This window comes from Sceloporus occidentalis, unplaced genomic scaffold, assembly GCF_023333645.1.
Source record: "Sceloporus occidentalis isolate IW3139 unplaced genomic scaffold, rSceOcc1.0.p SCAF_361, whole genome shotgun sequence".
NCBI lineage: Eukaryota > Metazoa > Chordata > Lepidosauria > Squamata > Phrynosomatidae > Sceloporus > Sceloporus occidentalis.
The window spans coordinates 107,868-128,607 of record NW_028317341.1 but is presented as its reverse complement, the minus strand read 5'-3'; the positions used below and the strand labels follow the sequence as shown (position 1 = coordinate 128,607).

The following is a 20,740-nucleotide window of genomic DNA, read 5'->3' as shown; positions in this document are numbered from 1 at the left end:
TTAAATCACATAAACGGTAACTAAATCAGTGAATGTGTACAGTGTACATGAAACTCTAGGCTCAACTTTCATGTTACTTAGTTCTTGTCATCAGTATTCATTTACAGTTAATATTAAAGCTCCCAAACTGTGGTGGGGGGGGGGTCCCATGTGCTGAACCGACCCCTTTTTGGGCAGCACATCAGCCTGGGCAGCACGTTCATTCCTCAACCCAGTTGGATGATTTGCCCCCAGTGACTGTACACTCACTCAGTGACACGCCCCCAGTGACTGTACACTCACTCAGTGACACGCCCCCAGTGACTGTACACTTACTAAGTGACACGCCCCCAGTGACTGTACACTCACTCAGTGACATGCCCCCAGTGCCTGTACCCCCCTGGTGACTCCTGCCAGCTCCTGTACACTCAATGAGTTGCCCCTGCGCCTGTGCATTTGTGCAGTAGTACCCCCAGTGCCTTTGCATTTCCTTTTCGTCTCCTTCGTTTGGCCTGAAGCTTTCCCAGTGGAGTGTGAGATTAGGCTACGTATGAGAATGAAGAAGTTGTAAAAGTGATCTTTGCGCTACTTTATTTACTTGAAATTAGAATCTTATCTTTAAGAAAAACTCAAATGACCGTTTTTTTCTATTAAATGTTTCTCCCGAGCCCTAGTTCTTCATCATGATGTAGTTTTAAGCTTTTGGATGTTTTTTGCCCTTCCTTGAGTTGGCGTTTCCAGTATTTTTTCTCCGTGTGGGTGCATTCACCCCCTCATTTGCAACCAGGGCATTTCCATGGAAGATCATTCTCTTAACAAACAGGAGCGCTTAGCACTGAGATGACACATCCTACATTCAGTATTATCGTAGGGTTTTTCATTCACACGCTTAAAACAAAACAGGGTGATGTATTTTATTGCATTGGTAGAAAATATGTCCTGGTTCCAGGAAAACTATAACACTTTTTTACAGGAAGAACCTCTTATTATTTTAATCATTTAAATATTTATTGAATATCTAAGCTGATCAGATATTGATTGAGGCCAACAGCAAGCGTCCATAAGCCAATTTCACGAGATGCTCCTATTATGAAATAAAATATATTTCCCAAATAATAATAAAATTGGAAAATAAACATTTATTATCATGTAAATAATATTTATTGCTTCCTATATTAGTAGAGGCATTCTCGTAGCAGCACTTTGTGATAGGCTGGTAACCCAAAAGGTTACTGGAGAAATTAAAGGTGCTGTTCCAATAAGACAAAACATTACTTGTACTTGTAAACCTTAGCAGATCTGCCGTATTACTTGTTCCTCTTAAAGTTTAATCTCAGTAATTTCTTGTAGAAGAATACTGAAGTTTATTCACTAAAGAGAGAGTAGCAGGAGAGTCCCTGATGTCACTATGCATTATGATCATACCTGGGAACTTGTGGGCACCAGCTACCTGGAGCCTACCCTTGGGGGATGCAGCCAGGGTTGCCCACTGATCCCGCTGACCTCCGCGGGCTGTCCCACTGACACCGGGGGCATTCCCGCGCTGACATCACCGGAAACACCCCCATTTAAAGGGCAAATAGACGGAGAGTGGGGTGTGTCAAGACCCCGCTCCCACCACCCGGAGGATTCGGGTGTTGTGTAATATGCGTGCATTATACAGGCTCAGCTAAGTCCTCCTCGTGGGAATAGCTGGCTAGGGCTTGTCTTTGGTTTTACACTGTGATATAAGGGGACTGCCGCTCCATTAAGGGGTTAATGAAATTATTTTTCTGTTTTTCTTTTAGACTCTGATACAAGTATGGATTTGGTGAATTCCCAAGAGCAGCCGGAGCCCGCAGGTACCTTCATTCCCTAAATAACTGAGCAAAACGTACGATAGGCAAATATCTGACCCCTCTCGCTTTGGTGGATTGGATGCTTTGTTGTGTAATTAACTCATCGTTAGCTTTGGTGAGGTCTGCAGACCTTAGAAGTGGTTTGCTGTTGGTTTTTGAAGCCCAGTAATGTGTGTATTTTATAGTGTTTGATTTCAGAGTTGTTGACACAGATCAGCGCGCCATTAAAGGTTATGTCCCAGATAAAGCTCACCCTTCATGTGTGAATATTCAAATGATTTATTGAAATAGATTTTTTTGTGGATTATCCTCATTATGCAAAAGCAAAAAAAGAGTGTGGCATCCACAATATTTACTTTTTATCGTATGTATTGATTGCCATCTGTGTGCAAAATACTAGTATTTACTAGTTGATAAAATGTGAACACGTTGGATGATGTAATTAGAATTAATTTCACATTCAGCTGGAAAGAATTGCATATTATTTCTTTACTTGGTGTTCTGGTTATTGGAATCTGCCCCAAATCTATACATGTCTGATGCACCTGTAAGGTTCCCGGACAATTTTTTAAAAAACTTTGGAAAAAAACAAAGATGGCCACTGACATCCAACCATTGAGTACATTATGACAACCTATAACGAATGCGTTATATTTTAGATTTGAGCATTTGCTCTTCAAAGAGAGTCCAAGAGACGGATAACAAACTCTCGCTACATAAGGAAGAGACATCAGAAGATACAGAGCAAAGCTGCTCCCAGGAAGCCCAGCAAGACAGGGGTAAGAGTGCCTACTCCCTTTAAGTCTTAATCCTTGGCCTGCCCCTACTAGTGGGCAAAATATGTCTTTAAACCGTACGGTTATTCAGATGGTGGTCCATTAATCAATCCAAACATTGTCAAAACGTATGTTCCTTAGAAGTACCATTTGTTAGGGAATGCTTGGAGATCCAATAGTGATTGAATGAACGTTCTTCTTAAGCCCTTTCTTCATTCAGACTCGGGTTCCCTATTTCCTAGCATTCTCGTTGACAAACTCCACCAGGGACCTGTAATCTCTCCAACACTTTTTTTTTCCTAGACAAGGAGAATGTTTAATTACTAAAGGAAGCTGTCTTGGTAAATGAGAAGTTTCACTAGGTCCGTAAAATAAAGTAGTCCTGGGGCATTAAAAAAAAACAAAAGTACATTCCCACTGATGCTAGATACTTCCAATTATATCTTTACAAAGACGATTTGTTCCAGATTTTGTCATTTGTGGCACTGCTTACTGTCACGTGGCTGGGAAGTAGAGAGCTGGACTCTTTGCCCTGAATTCATTGGGTCGAAACTTATTTGATATTAATGAAAATATAAATATATAACTGTGATTATCATTGGTTAGAACTCTGCCGTTAGCACCTGCTTCCTTCTTCTTGTTAAAATGTATTGGAAAAAATGGGATACAAATATGATTTTATGCGATTTAGTCTTTTTTATTCTTTTTGCATTTTGGTTAGCCCGGTTATATACATTTTACCCCTTTTATCAGGGATTACGGTGTCACTGGGTTTGTTAACCTGTATACATTGTTTGAATGTTAGCGGAATGTCTATAGTGAAACAACGTAACATTCTCTGCAATGGGAGCTGTGACCTAAAAAGCAACGTCATGTTTGTGAATAGAACATTAAAATGTCTTGAATCATTTTGCAGTCTTTTAGATAATAACATTCCTGCCACGAAGCTCATTGTGCTAGGGGTAATTGGGGAGTTTTGGCCCACTTACCCTGCAGGTTGTTTGCCCCTAGAAAGCCACCCTTGAATCATGATCATGGGGATAAACCTCAGTAAATGCCGGCTGTTTTGTTTCTACCTTAATCCAGGTAGTTAGCGGAGAATGATTTTGGCCCCACATTACTGGAGACCAAAAATGGTTGGAAACGGTAACATTGAAAACGCAGATACGAGTTAATAAAAGGTCATTAACTTCACTCTTCCTGCAGCATTCAGTGACTTTCATCGCTAGCAGCTCATCAATCCCATCAGTCAATGCGTTCAACGTACTTCTGCTTGTTGAGAGTTTATAGTTTGTGTTTTATTGTAGAATGGTGGTATTGGCGCTCACATCACCTCATCTGTCACCTATTATCACAAAAACCCTTATTTCACCTTTACATCTTTAGGATTTGTCAAAATGAGTGATCAGAAAAGGCACTATTCATCTCGCAAAGTTACCTTTATACCCAGAGTCGCCTATTTTCAGGACAATTCTACTTGCCGTCTGTCTCCGTGATCGTTCTTCACAGACTACGAGCGGTCTGCGTGGTCTCTGTACGATAGAATAATCTAATATTCATAAACTCAGCCTAGCTCTGTAATCGAATACCATATCTTTCTCGCCAATCTCGAGAAATGTGTACTTTCCGCCAACCCTATTAGCTTGAATTATTAGTGTGTCCTTTGGTTTTTTGCCACTCCCGGCGATTCATTAGATTCTGCTGCGGTTAAAGGCCACTCACAATTTATACACCCAATCCCCCCCCCCCCCCCCGAGATTGGGCACAAACCTTTTGGTCTCCGGTGTCCTCGATTAGATTGTTCTCGTCTTTCTGTGCATTTACTTCCCAAAGGACCATCCAAGAATAGATAGGTACGGCATCACCAGAAAAAAAAACTATTAAATCATTTCAGATGGTAGACTAAGAGAAGATAACTAATATTGTCCGGCTGATCTTTATGAAAAAGGTTCAAGAATTTGTTCCGTTCAGCAGAACCTCTGGGACCTTTTCACCTCCGTATGTATTCTAGCCTCCTCTGTAGAAGCAACTTGGTCTGACATCAAAGAGGGTCAATAATAGGAGTATTAATTAGTATATATCCCTTTTTATCAGCAACATGAGAAAAACATGTATTTAACAAATCCCATATGCTGTTATTTCTGGATTATTTAGGGCTATTTGTTCTATCTTTGTTTGTTAAGCCGCATAGCTGGGTGAGGTTTCTATAGGTTTTGGTACCGACCGACTATTCTTCCTTTTGTTTTTGTTAATTGTGGCATTTTGCCTTTGGGGATCAGGGAGCAGGTGGCAGCCACCAGCCTAGCAAACTACTCTTTCATATGATTAAAACGATTAAAAGGGTGTTGGTGAGCCAATAGTGAATACTCACTGATGTCTACAATAATAGACCCCCGATATTCACTGCGTATCGTCTCATACGCCGTCATGGAGTCATGTCATTTGTATAATGTACGATATCTGCTCCCCAGAAAGCCCACTCTCCTGCTGCACCTCTTTGACCGTGGAAGCGTGATGTACACGGCTGTCGGCGCTCCGTTTGACTCAGGCGGCAGCCCAGGTTCAGGATGTGGTATTTGCCTTGGTTTGGCAGCAGGCTGTTCTTACGTACATAGCGTGTCCTGGGAGCAGCGGCAGGCTTAGTTGGTAAACGCTTGTGGCTTTTTTTTGCTAGTCCCTTGGTTTGGTTTCTATTTCACGCGTTGCTCTTCTTCGCATCTGTAGAGTGTTTTCACAAGGAATGAGTCCTTGTGGTCCATCCATTCGTGAGAAGTAACAACAAGGCTCTATTTTTTTTTTTTTTTTGCAGGGGAGATGCTATTTTAAGGCTGATAACCATTTTTTGGGGTTAAATAGCCGTCCTTTTTCATGTGAGCCTGGACCGATATTCAGGTTACAATCCCTCTGTTCCATTTTTGCATGATAATCATTGACAAATCTGCTTTAAATCTTTTAAAAGAGGAAGGGCCTCCCTTCACCTCCCCCTTTATAAAGCCTACGGGAACCAATCAGCAACAGTCAGCAACTTAGAATAGGTAAGACAGGGATAACCACGCGGATCCTATGGACAGCGAGCTGGGGTGCTGGCTGCACAGGGGACACCTAAGGAAGGTTTACTATACATTGCATTCATTTGTAAACGCCATTACATGGGATTAATAAATGTATAGACTGGTGAAGATTTGGTTTAAACTTTTTTGTGGTTTGGAAATGTATAAACCATCATTCAACAGCTACCTACTTCACCCACCAGTCCGTAGGCTGCCCACCGCTGAAGGCAGACAAACGCTCGGCTTTAAAGATGAATCCTATATATATATATATACATACATGTATCACGTAGAGATACATTGTGTTGTAGTTAAAACAGGTTACCAATAACCGAATTCTAAGGATCTCTATACAAGTAAAATGCATTCTCCTCGACACCCCTTACATTATTTGTTGTATAATGAAGCTGAAATTGTATTTTAGGATGAAAAAGGAATTGTGATGTAAAGACCTTGGAATATTCTCCGTGTTTATGGCTCTCTCAGCCTTTAGTTGCACGAAGGATGTGAGAAAATAAAAGAAATGGGTTATTCAGCTGCAGCACCAGCTGCAGCATCTCCTGCGGTCTCACCGGGTTCAGGGAAAAGGCTTCAGTGCTTGTGGTCTCGAGGACCCCTCGGTGCTGCGCAAGGTGTAAAAATGTTATATATGTCTGTGGTGTCGTGCAATTCTAACCTCCCGTGATAGTGGGAAGGTGAGAAAAGCATGCGCCACCCAGGACCTCTCGTTAGGTATGACAAATAAAACGAACACGCCTGTGTGGCATTCAGCTTTTGCACGGCGGTGTCCAGTAAAGTGACCACACGTGGCGTTTGTGGCTGTAGATTCCTTTTCTAACGATAACTCGAAGAAAGAAAAGACTAATGAACAAACACTAACAAAATGGAGCTTATCCCCCCAAAATTCTTCACTTATGGAACAAACAAGGGTTGAGCAAACACTTAAACAGAGGTTTGACCCGTTTGGAGAATTTTAAGATACCCCCCCCCCCCTCTTTTTAACGTATCATCCCATACGGTTTCTTCTGTACTCAGATATGTATGTGCAGAAAGCTCCGTGTAATTATATTTCAGCCACTACATTTTATATACTGTGCGTCTCTTCCATTCCCAACCCTTCCGTTACTTTACACCAAGCCCCACAACTAGCATCTTGGATAAATATTTCTAATGTTTATTTTTTTTTTGTGAATCATCGCAGCTCTAGTTTTGTATTCTAAACCCAAAAATACCCCGAGTAATTTAAAGACAAGTCACACGGTGGTTTCACTAAAGCCTCTACGTCTTATAGCCATTGCCAGACCTCATTTGTAAAAAAAAAAATAATAGACTCCCCTGAAAGAGCTTCATTATCCATCGCTGATCGCCTAGAAAATGTGTTATGAATGTTTTGCTGGTGGCTCAATTGGAAAAAAGGTTGTGGTCCATTTGATAGGAAATATTGGAGGCGTTAGTCCGGGCAAAGGTCCTCAGTGAGGTTTGGGCTCTCCAAGTCCATCTCAAATACCATGAGGAATATAATGTTACTTTCTGATAATCACTACGGAATGTTACAATTTCCTGAAGCCTTCTGTAAAGTCCTATATGGATCCCTTCCTTCCTTCGGGAGGACGTTACATGTGAATTAGTCGGCCACTTATTCTTATTTACTTTATGTTATCTATGGACTTGTTTTTTCCCCCTTATTTTTACCTTAAAAACACACACGCCCTGCCCTGGTCTAGTCTAGAGAAGTTTGAGCTGAAAATCATCTCATGAGCATAGTCAGCTCTGCTAATGATTTGGGCTTTCCAATCACCAGAACGGAATGAGAAGCCCGGTGACCATCCGCTTGGCCACTTGTTTTGACTTTATATTGAATTTGCTGAAGAACATTACCGTGGAAAACAGCACCCACGCTCCAAAAATATCTTCGACGTACCAGGAAATAGCTGTGTGTCCCGGCTCCCTTCTTCTGGTGTTGGGCTAACGCTAGCCGTACCAACGATCCCAGTCCCCGCTGATAATGATAATGTACGAAGTGCGTAACACATCAGTTGGTTAACCATATGATTCTTTTTTCTATTAGCAGGTGATACGGTGAATATAAAAGATGAATATAGCGCTAAAGAGCCCTCAGAATCAGAACCCTCTGACCGGCCGGAGGGTGCCGACCTCCGCTATGGGTTTGGATTAGACGGCACGCAGTATAATAATATGCAAAGAAATCCCTCTCCGTATGACACGAACAGACCGGGGATCGGGAAACTCTACTGTGACCTCTGTGGACTGGCCTGCAACAGCTTGAATGTCTTACTGGTGCACAAAAGAAGTCATACTGGTAAATACAGCGACAAATACAGCAAAAAAAGCTTGTAATCACAAGAAAATAACACAAAAAACTTTTGTCTGCTGCTATGGAAACAAAAACTGTGACCTATTAATGCACACTCATTGTGTCAGATGACCACTGGGTAGAATTAATAATTCCCGGAGATAAGGAAACATTTTATAGATCTCGTTGAACGATTAGAGCAGCTTTTCTGATGCGTAGTAGAGCAGGTTGGACGAACCCCAAGACACAGATTAGGTTTTAAGGTATTTGTCAATTTTTATTATGTTCTAAAATCCAAGAAACATAACGAGCTACTCATCAAATACAGCGCAAGTTATTTATTGTATCCTTTGTGTTAATAATAGATCATGGCAGACTATAACACGATTTGTAAGATAAAGGCTATTTTAGGGAAATATTTCTCAGACGTGTCGGTCTTTCGGAAAGAAGCAGAAGTTCAAATTCTTTTTTCTTTTTTTGTGTTTTTTAGGGGAACGTCCTTTCCAGTGTAACAAGTGCGGGGCATCCTTCACCCAGAAGGGGAACTTGCTCCGGCATGGCAAGCTGCATACCGGGGAGAAACCTTTCAAATGTCACTTGTGCAGCTATGCGTGTCAGAGGAGAGATGCCCTGTCTGGGCACCTCCGCACCCACTCTGGTGAGCACGACTTCTACTTTTGTGTTTAAAGGCGAGGGAGCGCGAGGTACACATTTTCAACCGAAGCAGACTACATCGATGATATATCCACACATTGTTAAAATTAAAATGATTTCAACTCTGCCCTCAGGTCCCCTGTCCAGGTTTCAACCATATTTTCTGTTATTGTCGGATTTGTGCTCAGACCTGCATAAAGTTTAGGGGTAACTTTTTAACAATGGAAAATATCAACACTTTTCAGTAGAATAATCCCAAAATCTGTTGTGTCAAGCGTTCAGATGCAGTATAAATACCAAAATAGCACTTAAATGCCGATGCTGCGGAAATGACATGTGCTGACACTCCATGCTGGATAACGGTACTTTACCCCGGGACACATGTTGCATTGGATCTATTATTTGTCTGGTTGTGTGATGTATGTTATAGCAGTGGATTAAAAAAAGTGGCATCTCTCTGATTTCCCCCAGTGGAGAAGCCGTACAAGTGTGAGTTTTGTGGACGTAGCTACAAGCAGCGCAGCTCTTTGGAGGAGCACAAGGAGCGTTGTCGTATTTATCTCCAGAACGTCACAGAGTCCGGTGGGTTTAACGTCTGTCGCTACAAAGACTGCCTTTTCAGTGCTTTCAATGATATATATATATATTACACTATCTATAATAATATATAGTGTATATTACTATATTGAGTGTTATAGATGCATTGGGAAAATGGACCCATTGGACACAGAAGTTACTAGATGTAGTAATCGTTCTGAAGGTCTCGCAGAAATAATACATAGGCTTTGAATTAACTTATTTCGGTCTAAAGAGCTTGCTATCTCTTATTCAATGCGTCCTTAAGCAATGGTAAATGGACCGTTTCATTGGTTTCTACGGCGATAAAACCCATTTTGACACTTTGCAGCACAACCAAATTTACGTACGTTACCTGCTGCATTTGCTTTTAGTAAAACACAATATAATAAATATAAATAAATATAATAAAGAAAACGTTAACCGTGCAGTAAGACCCATGAAATAACACACACTTTTCACACGTTGCAAGATTAGAATCAGAATAATTCAGATTCTATCAGATAGTCAAATGCTGCAGGAACAGCGTGTCCCGAGTGTGTGAATTACTTTATGTAATATTGTTAGAAGTCTTAACCATCCTGCACGCTCAACCCCTGACAATAAGATGCCCTCCCTCTCCGCGTACCGCTCTCCTTCCTCTGCTGACCACAAATGTGAAGGGACGGGAAGTAATGGCTGCAATCAGACAGTGAGGATACCCGAGTATTCGCCTTGAATAGACTTAGAATAACCTCAAGCCAGCCCCAGTGGAAACAGCGACGCAAGCCAGAAAGAGCACTCCTCTCGGCACGGGGATGGTAATTAGAGGGCCTTATTCACTAAATCCTTGATTATGAAGGGTAATGGCTGGCTAATATATCTGCAACAATGGCTGAGTTGACGCTGCATAATGTCTTGGTCAACTAGTGAGATGATGTCACATATATTCCACAGAAGACTTGCTTAGTTTGTTGTGAAACTCGATCGTGGAGTAGATGATTTCTGACTCGCAAGTTGAGCCTTTCAAACCTTGGAGTTTAGTACCACGCTGTCTAATACACTGTCCAATAAAATACACGTAAGCCAATACAGACTTGTCTAAAGACCGAGACGTGCATATGGCGTCCCACCACAACCATACAGAACCGTTGGCTGGATGGAGGTTCAAGGTTGACATTGCAGGTGCTTCAGAGATCAGTCTGTAGATGGAACATTCAGCCCATAGGCCTCCGACCCTGCGCTCAAAGACAACGTCTTAAACAACAGACTATACAAACGAGGGAGCCCGTGTAAGGAATCTCTATGTGCTTCTCGGTCTATAACGTGTCCGGATTGGCATGTATCAATAAGTATCTTATTTTGCTTGCTTGGAGAACTTGTCTAATAACATACGGCAAAGTTACAAAGTTACTCACTTCCTATTGCTCATAAATACAATCTTTTCTCTCTGTCTCTTTTTTAACGTGGATGGGTCGTGCCGCGTACAATTTGAACCTCTCTGTGTGCTATCTTATGAAGACCACGATTTAACCCTGGAATCAGGGTGGCTTCGGAGACTAAGAATACAGAAGTGGGTTTAAGGGGTCTTCATATCTTGATTTATTTATCCCGCTGCGCCATTTCTTTTCTTTCTTCTTGCCCTACAGTAGTTGAGGGCCCTCGGCAGCCCAAGCCGCAGGCTGGGAGCGAGAGAGCTATGGTTCTGGACAGGCTTGCCAGCAACGTGGCGAAGAGAAAGAGCTCGATGCCGCAAAAGTTTATAGGTAAGAAAATATTTGGAGATATTATTCATTTAAAAGTTCACCCCGGGGAAGCTATATGTGATGTTTGTCTTGATGTGGTGACGCTTGCATGATCTGATTTCCTTTTCTGAAGTCCTCTCCCTTCCACTCACCACACCCTTACAAAGATGCCTGAGTCGAGGTGGGGAGAGATAAAACGATAGGGATGAATAATCACCGCAAGAACAGACAGCTAAGATGTCTTCTTCCATGGTATAAAGATGCGGTGGCTTTTGAAGACACATGTTGCTTATTGTAATCTGTGTTTTATTGCATTTAGTACGCTGGTGGTACACAGATCGCGTGCAGAGGTCCTTGGGGTGGAACACTGAGATAGCAGAATGGGTTAATGATCCAAAACATTCTGATTTGGGCTACTGACTGGAATCCAGTTCTGATTCGGATCCAGCAACAGGTGCAGGGCAAATACATTTAAACAGCCAGGAGGCACATAGGATCAGATCAAAACTTTGAGAGAAGTCGCCCCACTAGGCTTCAGGCCCCCGGCTCCCCAATACTCCTCCGCAGGGACCCGTACACATGATTCGTGCGCCACCTTTACACAAATCCCAAGCAACACATCTGACCCGCATTAAAGACACGTGATTTGGTCCGTGTGCCGTGTGCCAGGGCTTATTGAAGGGTTTCGAGTATCATAACTTAAGATTTTCTCACTTGCTCTCACTGCGAGATGTTTTAGAAGTCACGTCTCTCTTTACCCTCCCCCCACCCCATACTCTCCTCCATGCGGTTGGGCTTCGGAGTTTCAGAACCTGTTTCCAAGTAGCTCCTGAGATGCACAAAGCTCCCGGTTAGATGTGTTTGGTGGGGGTAGAGGTGGGGAACTTTCTGCACGGGGTCATCGAAGCATAAAGCATAAAGGGGAAGAGGTTCCCATCCGGGCATCTGCAGGTATCAGACAAATTCAGGGTTTTGTTATTAAGTAGGTTTCAACATTTCTCTGGCACACACGTGGTTGTGTGAGGTTATTGGTGGATAATTCAGTTTGCTTTCCATTATATAATTTAAAATAGTATAACTATTGTTTATTATTATTATTATTATTATTATATAACGTGTACAAGACTATGTGTATGCATATATGTGCATTGTACGTTCGCACATATGTAAATATTCTCATTCTGTCTATTATTTGCTGCTATCTCTCTCGCAGACTATTGCCGAATTGGCAGTTTCTATCCCGATTCCGATAAAGCGCAGGTTGTTTTTTTTTTTAGTTTTTTTTTTTTTTACTTTCTCATCAATTTCTTACCCTGAGAGATTTTCAACCTTCGGATTCGGGCCTTGCTCACCCGATGATTCATCTGAACTTGACGAGGGATGCTTAGGTTTCGCAGAGTAAGCGGGTGTTAGCGATGTCACCAAAACTGCCTGCGTGGCGTGCAAGACAATCGAGCTCTCGGTAAACAGAGCCGAGCGCGATTCTGTCCTGCGGTGACTCACTTTGCAGTAAGAGATGTCTGAGATAAAGATATATTTATACACCGGCCTTCAGGGCTCATCTTACCTTAGAACCTGATCCCCCGCAGTGTTCCGTGTTGCTCTTTCTCAAGTTTTCTGGCGCTTATGTCCGCTAATGTCTGTGTCTGCTTTAGTCGCAGCTTGTTTATGCTTATTCACTCTTGCGCTTTGAGTATGATCGACTTGACTGACATTCCAGCTTTCTTCTGCCGTCCAGAGCTTTTAACGCTCCGTTTCTTTGGCTGTGTCCAATGTTGATCCTGTACTATGTTGTACTTCCAGCACTTTTAACACCGCCTCGGTCATTCTGAGATAAGAGATGGCGGCACTCTCCAACCAGAGCCTTTCCAACCTTGGGTTGAGTCAAGGAATGGCTCTTGGTGTGAGTTTGGTGTTCGATTGGATGTTATTGAAGCTGGGGAATTGTGTATTTCTCCAGTTCCTTGGCAGGTGTATCTACCAGTTACCTCTCCTCTATTTTGACAAGGCAGCTCATATAAAATGAGAATGCCGTATGGATTAGTTCGTTTCTGAAGGGCTCGGTGAACAGCCATAGAGGTAAAGTTTGATGGAACTGGAGAATCTGCAAGCCATGCTAAATATTTTTGGTTCTATGTGTGTTCTCTTTTCCTAGGAGAGAAGCAGCAATGCTTTGAAGTGTCCTACAACAATTTATTGTATGATAAGGATCATGATATGATTCCCTCACGGATCATGGAGCAGAATTTAGGAACTCCTATGGCCTATATAAATACAGATGCTTTACACCCCTTGAGCCACGCTCCACCAGCTCCTAGTGCTGAAATGGTGTCTGTGATCAGTAGTCTGTACCCAATACCTCTCACACGCATGGAGATGACCAATGGCCACCTGTCCTCTCAGCACTTCAAGGAAAAATCATCACTTCCAGATAGAGGTTTGTCACCCATGGCCAGCGTTCAGGACTCCACAGACACAGACAGCAGCCACGAAGAAAGGGCCATTTATCCGTCCAGTTTAAACTCAGCTCCTCTGAGGTCCAGCAACGCACGCCAGGCCCCCAAAGAGCTCATAAAGGTTTGTGATTCGTTGAAGCACCCTGTCCTAAATCAATGCGATGGTCTGCAGGTACTGAGCAAGGAAGGGTCTCCCTTAGGCATTTATCGCTGTGAGCACTGCTGCATCATTTTCCTGGATTATGTCATGTTCACTATCCATATGGGGTGCCACGGCTTTCGGGACCCGTTTGAATGCAACATGTGTGGCTACCGCAGCCAGGACCGCTACGAGTTCTCGTCTCACATTGCTCGTGGGGAACATCACGTGAAATAGCGTGGATAACAGCGGTATCCGTTTCCACGCACAGACTTCCATCTCCCTACAAAAAGTGAAGTCAGAGAGAAAGCCGTCCCATCGCGTCAGTTCACGGAGCATTTTAGGTGCATTGATTGTACGATTTACCCAAAGATGTTGGCATTATCGGCCGGTGCTGGGCGGACTTTTCCCCTGTACAAAACACAGACTTTTAAAACATTGTCAAGTCTGCTCCCCCTGGCAACAGTATCTCTTTATAAAACTATCAAACCACTCCAATGTTCTATTTCGCTAATTCTCTTTCTTAATTTTGTATTTAGAGCAATAAATATTTTCTGTGTATTTCCACCCCTACGCGTTACTATCTGTGACATTGTATCCGCTTGCAGGGTTCTTTTTTATTGTTTTGTTAAAATCGAAAGACAATTGTGACACCTTTTAGTGACTCTTAGTCTTCATAAAGTTGCAGATGCTTTTGAGATCTGTGGAGGCCCTTCTTCATGTTAAAAGGACCTTTGAGGTCATAATGCATTCTGAAGACTCTCTGGGATCATCGCTTGGCCACGGACAGCATATAGAATTAGGTTAGGGGTTTTTTTTCCAGTTTTCATCAAACTATGAGTTCGCAGGTGAGTAGAAGATCTCAGCACATGCCCTTTCCTCGGTCATAGAAAAATAAGCCAAGACTGATTCACGATATCATGTGTTTTATTGTAACCAGCTCCTTCTTCTACCCAGGTGCACGTCGGTTACAGTGGTGACCCAATTTTAAAATACCCTTCATACGCCACATGCTTGGGTGGTACAATGAACCAAACATTCATCCAAACCTAATGCAGTATTAATAAAATCATATTCTGCCATTGGCACCGATGAAGGGTTTAGCGGGGGGGGGGTCAATAATATACACAGGGCAGGAACATTTAAGAAAGCATCATGTATGTATTGCAGTACTTTTACATCATTTCAGCTATTTTCATACGTATTTTGATTTTGTTACATTTTCTATTTTAAATTTCTCTTGTAAATTGCTATATTTAGACATCAGTTTCCCTTCTTATACTTTTTTTTATGTATAAATCAAGATGTTTTAGCTGGCTGTTCTGTTTCGTCTTAACGCGTACGCCATGAGTGGTCAGTCACTTGCTTCTTATTAATTTGACGTCGGGCCAATTTCCACCTCTCTGCCGCTCTATCATCCGTCAGACTATTGCTATGTCTAAGCTCCCGTTTTGAGCTCTTTTTTTTTAAGCGTTTCTCGTTTTAGGTCATCTTTGATGTGGCTATTGTTTGTCAGAGTAAAATTAAGGGATTTGACCAAGTTTTGCTCTTAGTATATGGAAATTTTTGTAATTTTTTTTTTTAAAGAACGATATATATATATTTGTTTAGGCTTATCTAGTTTCTCCAGCAGTAGCATGTGATGTGATATTGTCGCTGGCTCCCTTGGGACAGGCAGGGAGATATTTTAGGGTTTGGAAGTGGGAAGTGAAACTCACAGTTCAATGACCGTCACAGGTTCTATATCAGTAAGTTCCCCTCTCCATCCTCCAAAGGGCAAAACTCTTGTCGCGTTCTACCGGGGGGCATATGCCCAACTACGGCAAATCTCGTTGCGCAGACGGTTGGCCCAGGTGCCTTGGCGTCATTCCACCTTGTTGGTTGTCTGTTTAGGACAACCGCAGTTCTCTTCGCGAAGATTCGATATCTTAAACGAGCGAAGATCGTTACGAAAAGGCACTTTTAAATGGGATGGCGACGCATTTTACCGCCAGGAAAGACAGCTGTACATCAATGCGTCCCAAAAATGTGAAACTGATGAAAAACAATCATGTGATAATAAGAATTGAGATCAATGTTCTGAATGTACTACCCCCCCCCCCATCTCTCTGTCTATTGCAGTCGGAACTGAAAGTTCCATCGCTACATAAAACCCAATATCCTTGCTCCCTGTTGCACTTTGTTGGCTTTCCAGCGCAGCAGTTTGATCGCTCGGAGACTGGCCTGCATGAGGGTGTCGTGTTCAAAGACCATCTTGTAAAAGACATCGGTCATCAGTTCTCCGCTCGGATCCGCATACTTGAGAGCAGTCAGAGGTGTGTAAACCTGGTTAGTCTGGTGACGAAAAGGTGGCACCTCCATGGTGACAACACGTAGGACGTGCTACAAGAATTACAGTCAAACGTTAGTCATTAACCATTCGTCGTCTTAAGTCTTAGTGGGAGTTTACTGTACCCAAGAGCTGACTATTTAATGTCTACCCCATTACCTTACATACACTCTATAGTGTATATTTTTTACATATATATATTGTCCTTACCTCTGCAATATCTTCCGGCGATTGTCCCAAGCTGGAAAAAATTGCTTTGGAGTTCTTCAAATAGTAGTTAGTGAACATATCTGCCGTTTCGGGGTCTGTCTTCGAGTAATCACCGCGCATGGCATCCTCGTAGGTTTTCAATTCAAACTCTGTGTTCACAGGACCCGGCTCTATGAGAGTAATGCTGAAAAGTACACAGGGGGCAAGACGTCAACATTAAACAGCTCCTTTTTTAACCGAAAATTAATATTTTGTGATGTAAAGTTCCCCAGCACGCAGTGTCTGTGTGTAATCCGCATACTTATTTAATGCGGGTGACATTTAATGTATGTTTTTAAAACAAATGCCTTAAAATGAATTGTTTCCCTTGGAACATTCAGTTGACCGTTTTCTGAGGATGAGAACCTAGTCTTGGGTTCAGCTGCTTGGTGTCTCCTTTTGTCATCATATTCATTAGATTTTAGCCCAGCTGAATCCACAAATTCGTCTTGAGAAGTTGAAGTCTGATTAAGAAGTTTAAATATTACATGGAAAATCCATACTAGATGTTTTAATCTTTAGGTCCTTGCGAGAAGGGTCTTTTTGACCGCATATCATGGGTTCTCTTCGTGTCAGGAGAACGCTAGGTTTAAGAATTCTTGGCAGATTAGATTATAAGAAGCTAATATGGTTTGTGAGTCCAAACCTTATATACTTAGGAGTACCCGCCATGAAACTTACAAAATATTGAATTTCAGAGCCTGGGAGACCAAACTTTCACAAAACCCCTCAACGGCAAACTTGGAAGCAGAATATATATCATTAAACATGATGCCTGGTGAGAGAAGAAAGAGGAACACTTTAAGGAAGACAAAAAGAGAAAAACAACAAAACACGAGCGCAGAAGTGAGCAGAGTTACTGTAGGTAAAGAAATCGAAGCAAGAGATTCCATTAAAGATGAGTCTATTTATTCCAAATCCATTCTAGAACAGAAGTAGATATGTTGAGGATCACTACGATACATTTATGTGTTAAAGTGCCGTCATAATCTACTTTACTACATCTCACCCATAATGTTGCTCACCTTGCAGTCCCATAACACTGCTTATAACCACAATATGGCCCCTTCTCCTCCTCTTCATGTCCGGTAGGACCTCTTTAATTATTCTTACCACCCCGAAGAAATTGGTTTCAAAGACCCTTTCCATATCATGCATCGAGTGGCACTCCAAGGGTCCGACAAGCCCGACACCAGCATTATTAACTGCAAGAAGAAATCGCCTTGAGCTCAAATACACACAAATCAGTGAAAGTTATGGTATTGGGATATAACAATAGCCATTTGCACGTCAATGTTTGTAAAGAAAGACAAAGAAGTCACTTTGCGGCCATAACTTTGGTCCTGTAACGCACCACTCACTGAGAATGTCTACGCGTCTGTCCGGGACGCTGTCCACACATTTCCGGATGGAGCTTTCGCTGCAGACATCCAGCTCCTTAATCTCCAGCGTTCTGTTAAGGGCGGCCCCGGCTGCCTCCTCCAGCGCGCTGCGCTTTGCCAGATTCCGCATGGTGGCGATGACTGCAGAATGATGGGGAAAATATATATTCTTCTAAACTTTTCAAATATTATCTTTAAACACACGTTTGCTGATTTAAATGTCTACGCAACATTATTCGATCAAACGATGGACTAAATTACAACAAGGAACAAAATGTACCGGTGGATCTCAACACTACCCCCAGCGTGCTGCGTTAGAACCCACGTTTTGGGGGCTGTTGGGCTTTAATGATCCGACGCAAGGAATCTTGCAGCCAAGTAGGAAACTAGGAGGCTTATAACAGGACAGGAACATGCATGTAGCATGTGCGTAGAGAGTATGTTATCAATTGCCCCGTGGGCTGGTGTGCTTTACATTTGAAAGTAAGAGGATAAACCGAGAGTAGGCCGAGCAGCTCCTTTAAAGTCACTTTATTGCCACTCTATTGCACTCTTTATTGCCATATCTTAAAAAGTAGATATTGATTATTTTCAAACATTCTACCCCATTTTTCTAGCTTATTTAGTGATATCATGATGAAAACATACTGTTATTTGTAGGAATGGGAGTAGTCCAAAGCATATTTACTAAAACTCTGCTGTGTGTTAAAACATTGAGGGCATCATAAAAAAAAAAAGCTGTCGTTTATTTAATGGTATTTCAACTTAAAGGGTTACGCTGCAATGCCCGGAAGCACCAGTAGATGTCACCGCTCTCCCGTCATTTCTCCTACTCAATGGTAAATGGTGAAAGTTTCTGTTGCACCTGTCAGGGTTTGCTTTTCTATCATGTGACAATTAAGCATTCCCTTAAAAATGACGAACAAGGCAATTTTTTTCTTAAATATTTTTTGTGGAAGGGGGGGGTGAGCATTCAACATAACAAATCATTTGTTTCCAATGCTTATTTCACTTTAAAAAGTGTTGAATTCAGCAGAGCAGGTGGAACAGCGCCTTTAAGCTGTAGTATAAGTTTTGCTTGTGCCGGGAACTGTATTGCTCTCCATATTTTTTATCTGTGCAGTTTGTGTTGTGAAGGTTAATGTTTGGGGTCTGTGATGTGGAGTTACCAGGGGGGTCCTGGCTAATACTCGGCTTGCTGGAAATGTCTGACCGATAACACAATACAAATAATGATATGAGGGGATCTTATGGATCCAGTGGAAAAGGAGTGGTGGACTTTCCTTGCTACCCGGTTATATATTGAGTTAAGGCAATTATAGGAATTTTACTTATTATTATTTCTTTATTAAGCGCTTGTATATTCTGTAGCGCTGTGCAATTTAAACATAAGGATGGTTAACAAATACATGGCGAAGATCCACTTACAGATACAGCGGGAGTCGGGGCCCTGCCTATGAGCTTCCAATGTTACTCCATACTTTCAGACCAACTTCATGGCGGGAATGATGGCTACATGCTTGCGAGCTTCAGCCTAAATACTTACCCTTAAATCTCTGCTGCTCGTCGTTGGCTAGCTTGGTGGCCAGCGCTAGTCCAATTCCAGAGGAGCATCCAGTTATAAGCACCGTACGAGGGTCCATCTCTAGTAATTCCTGGTTGCAGAATTGGGGTGCTTTACGAATGAGAGCGATTCTCAAACAGGGCTGCTGGACCTTCTCGCAGAACGTTTAACGATATTACCAAGTTGCTCCTATTTAAGGGCCACGCAGAGTCCTTATAGGACTAGTGAATAATCTTATCTGGCGGATTACTGGATTATCTTGTCCCAGCAGCACTGAGCCAACTAGGACAATGACATATCGGAGAGACGGGGATCCGTCCCTTTCCTTCTTTACCGTCATCTTCCAGAGCAAAAAAAGCCAGCTTTAAGTCCTCGCTTTATCTGCTGCTGTTAGGAATAGCGTAAACCTAGCGGCCGTTGGAATAATACGAACTCTGCGTATATGGTGCAGTATGCATATAGGAACAAAACACACACAAAGAATAGGAACAGGAATTTAGGTTGAAAAATTACCCATCAAGTTCATCACTTCTATTTGTCCTGCTTTTGATCCACAAGGAGGACAAAAAAAAACCCCCTAAAATAATGTAGCTGTTTTTTGCAGATTACCACACATGGGTACATTAACCAGTACAAAAGTGGGCATCAATACACAAAGGAGGGGGGCTGGCTGGGGACATCACATAAACCAATACACAAGGGTGTTGGGGCAATACACATGGGTGTCGGGGGCATACATTAAAACCAAAGGGTGGGCTGGCTGGGGCATCAATACACAAGGGGGAAAACACACAAAAAACAAACCAGTGTGGAAAGCATTTTTTATGCTTTGTTTAGATTAACCTGTACTGATGCGGGTGTCGGCGTGGCAGAGCCTGTCCTGGTGTGTGTGTGTGTTTGGGTGCCTGTGTGGCAGAGCCTGTCCTGCTACTAGATAGCATAGAACTTATGATTAAATAACCCAGGCCACAGGGTTACTTGGCGGCACAAGCAACTTTTTTTTATTATTATTGAAAATGCATGTATAAAATATGTTTTTATCCAACGTGCACGTTTCAGCCCTTATCTGTAAGTGCGTATATCCACTCAGCAGAAAGGCAGAACAAAAAAAAAAAGCTTATAGTTTAGCTGAAGTAGACCTTATCACGCAAAGAGGTTTTTTTTTTTGACTGGTCCATTTCAGTGAAAGAAAGCAGCCTTTTCAATGATTTTGGGTAGTGAACATTTTTTATTTCCGTGACTCTGGGTACATATAAATAACAGTTTCTCTTCATAAGTAGACTGAGGTTAGAGGGTTTTGTACAAAAATAAGAGAAAATAAAAGTCAAAAAAAATATATAGATAAGCTTTATCATATAAAATATGAGACATGAACTGGCCTTGTAGATATATACAATACAGTGCTCTCATCAACAGGCACCAGCATCGATCCTTTGGCAGACACCGAGTGCCTTATTCCTGATGGCTTTCAGCGACTTCAAGAGATTAGCGACAGCTTTTCTTTGACTGTACTTGAGCCATTTAACAGTCTTGCAAAAGGATTTTTAACAATATGGAGTCAACTGTAGCTTATCGACTGTACATCCTGAAAAAACCTCAGTCCATGGGTTGATAAAATTATACCACTAAGAGGAGGATTTAGGTGCTTAAAGAACAATTGCCACCGAGAAAATCCAGGCATTAAAAAGCTGCAACCATGCATGATCCCGC

The 20,740-nt window shown here is 42.2% G+C and overlaps 2 protein-coding genes across 2 annotated transcripts; one reads left to right on the top strand and one right to left on the bottom strand.

Moving 5' to 3' along the window:
- Window positions 1-1,762: 1,762 nt before the first annotated feature.
- On the top strand, window positions 1,763-13,743 carry LOC149273652 (zinc finger protein Aiolos-like; the record flags this gene model as incomplete). The annotated part of the gene is made up of 7 exons (XM_089506034.1): window positions 1,763-1,820; window positions 2,477-2,596; window positions 7,712-7,963; window positions 8,448-8,615; window positions 9,083-9,193; window positions 10,816-10,932; window positions 13,067-13,743. Coding segments are annotated over 7 exons (1,503 nt in total), but the record flags the coding sequence as incomplete, so codon positions are not given.
- Window positions 13,744-15,648: 1,905 nt separating this feature from the next.
- LOC149273651 (retinol dehydrogenase 8-like) lies at window positions 15,649-19,112 on the bottom strand. Its single transcript, XM_089506033.1, has 6 exons — window positions 19,013-19,112; window positions 17,446-17,607; window positions 17,110-17,289; window positions 16,766-16,859; window positions 16,046-16,229; window positions 15,649-15,888 (listed from the first exon to the last, which is right to left on the bottom strand). Exons 1-6 carry the CDS (start codon window positions 19,107-19,109, stop codon window positions 15,649-15,651), a joined length of 957 nt encoding a protein of 318 aa, XP_089362159.1. The 5' UTR covers window positions 19,110-19,112.
- Window positions 19,113-20,740: the final 1,628 nt, after the last annotated feature.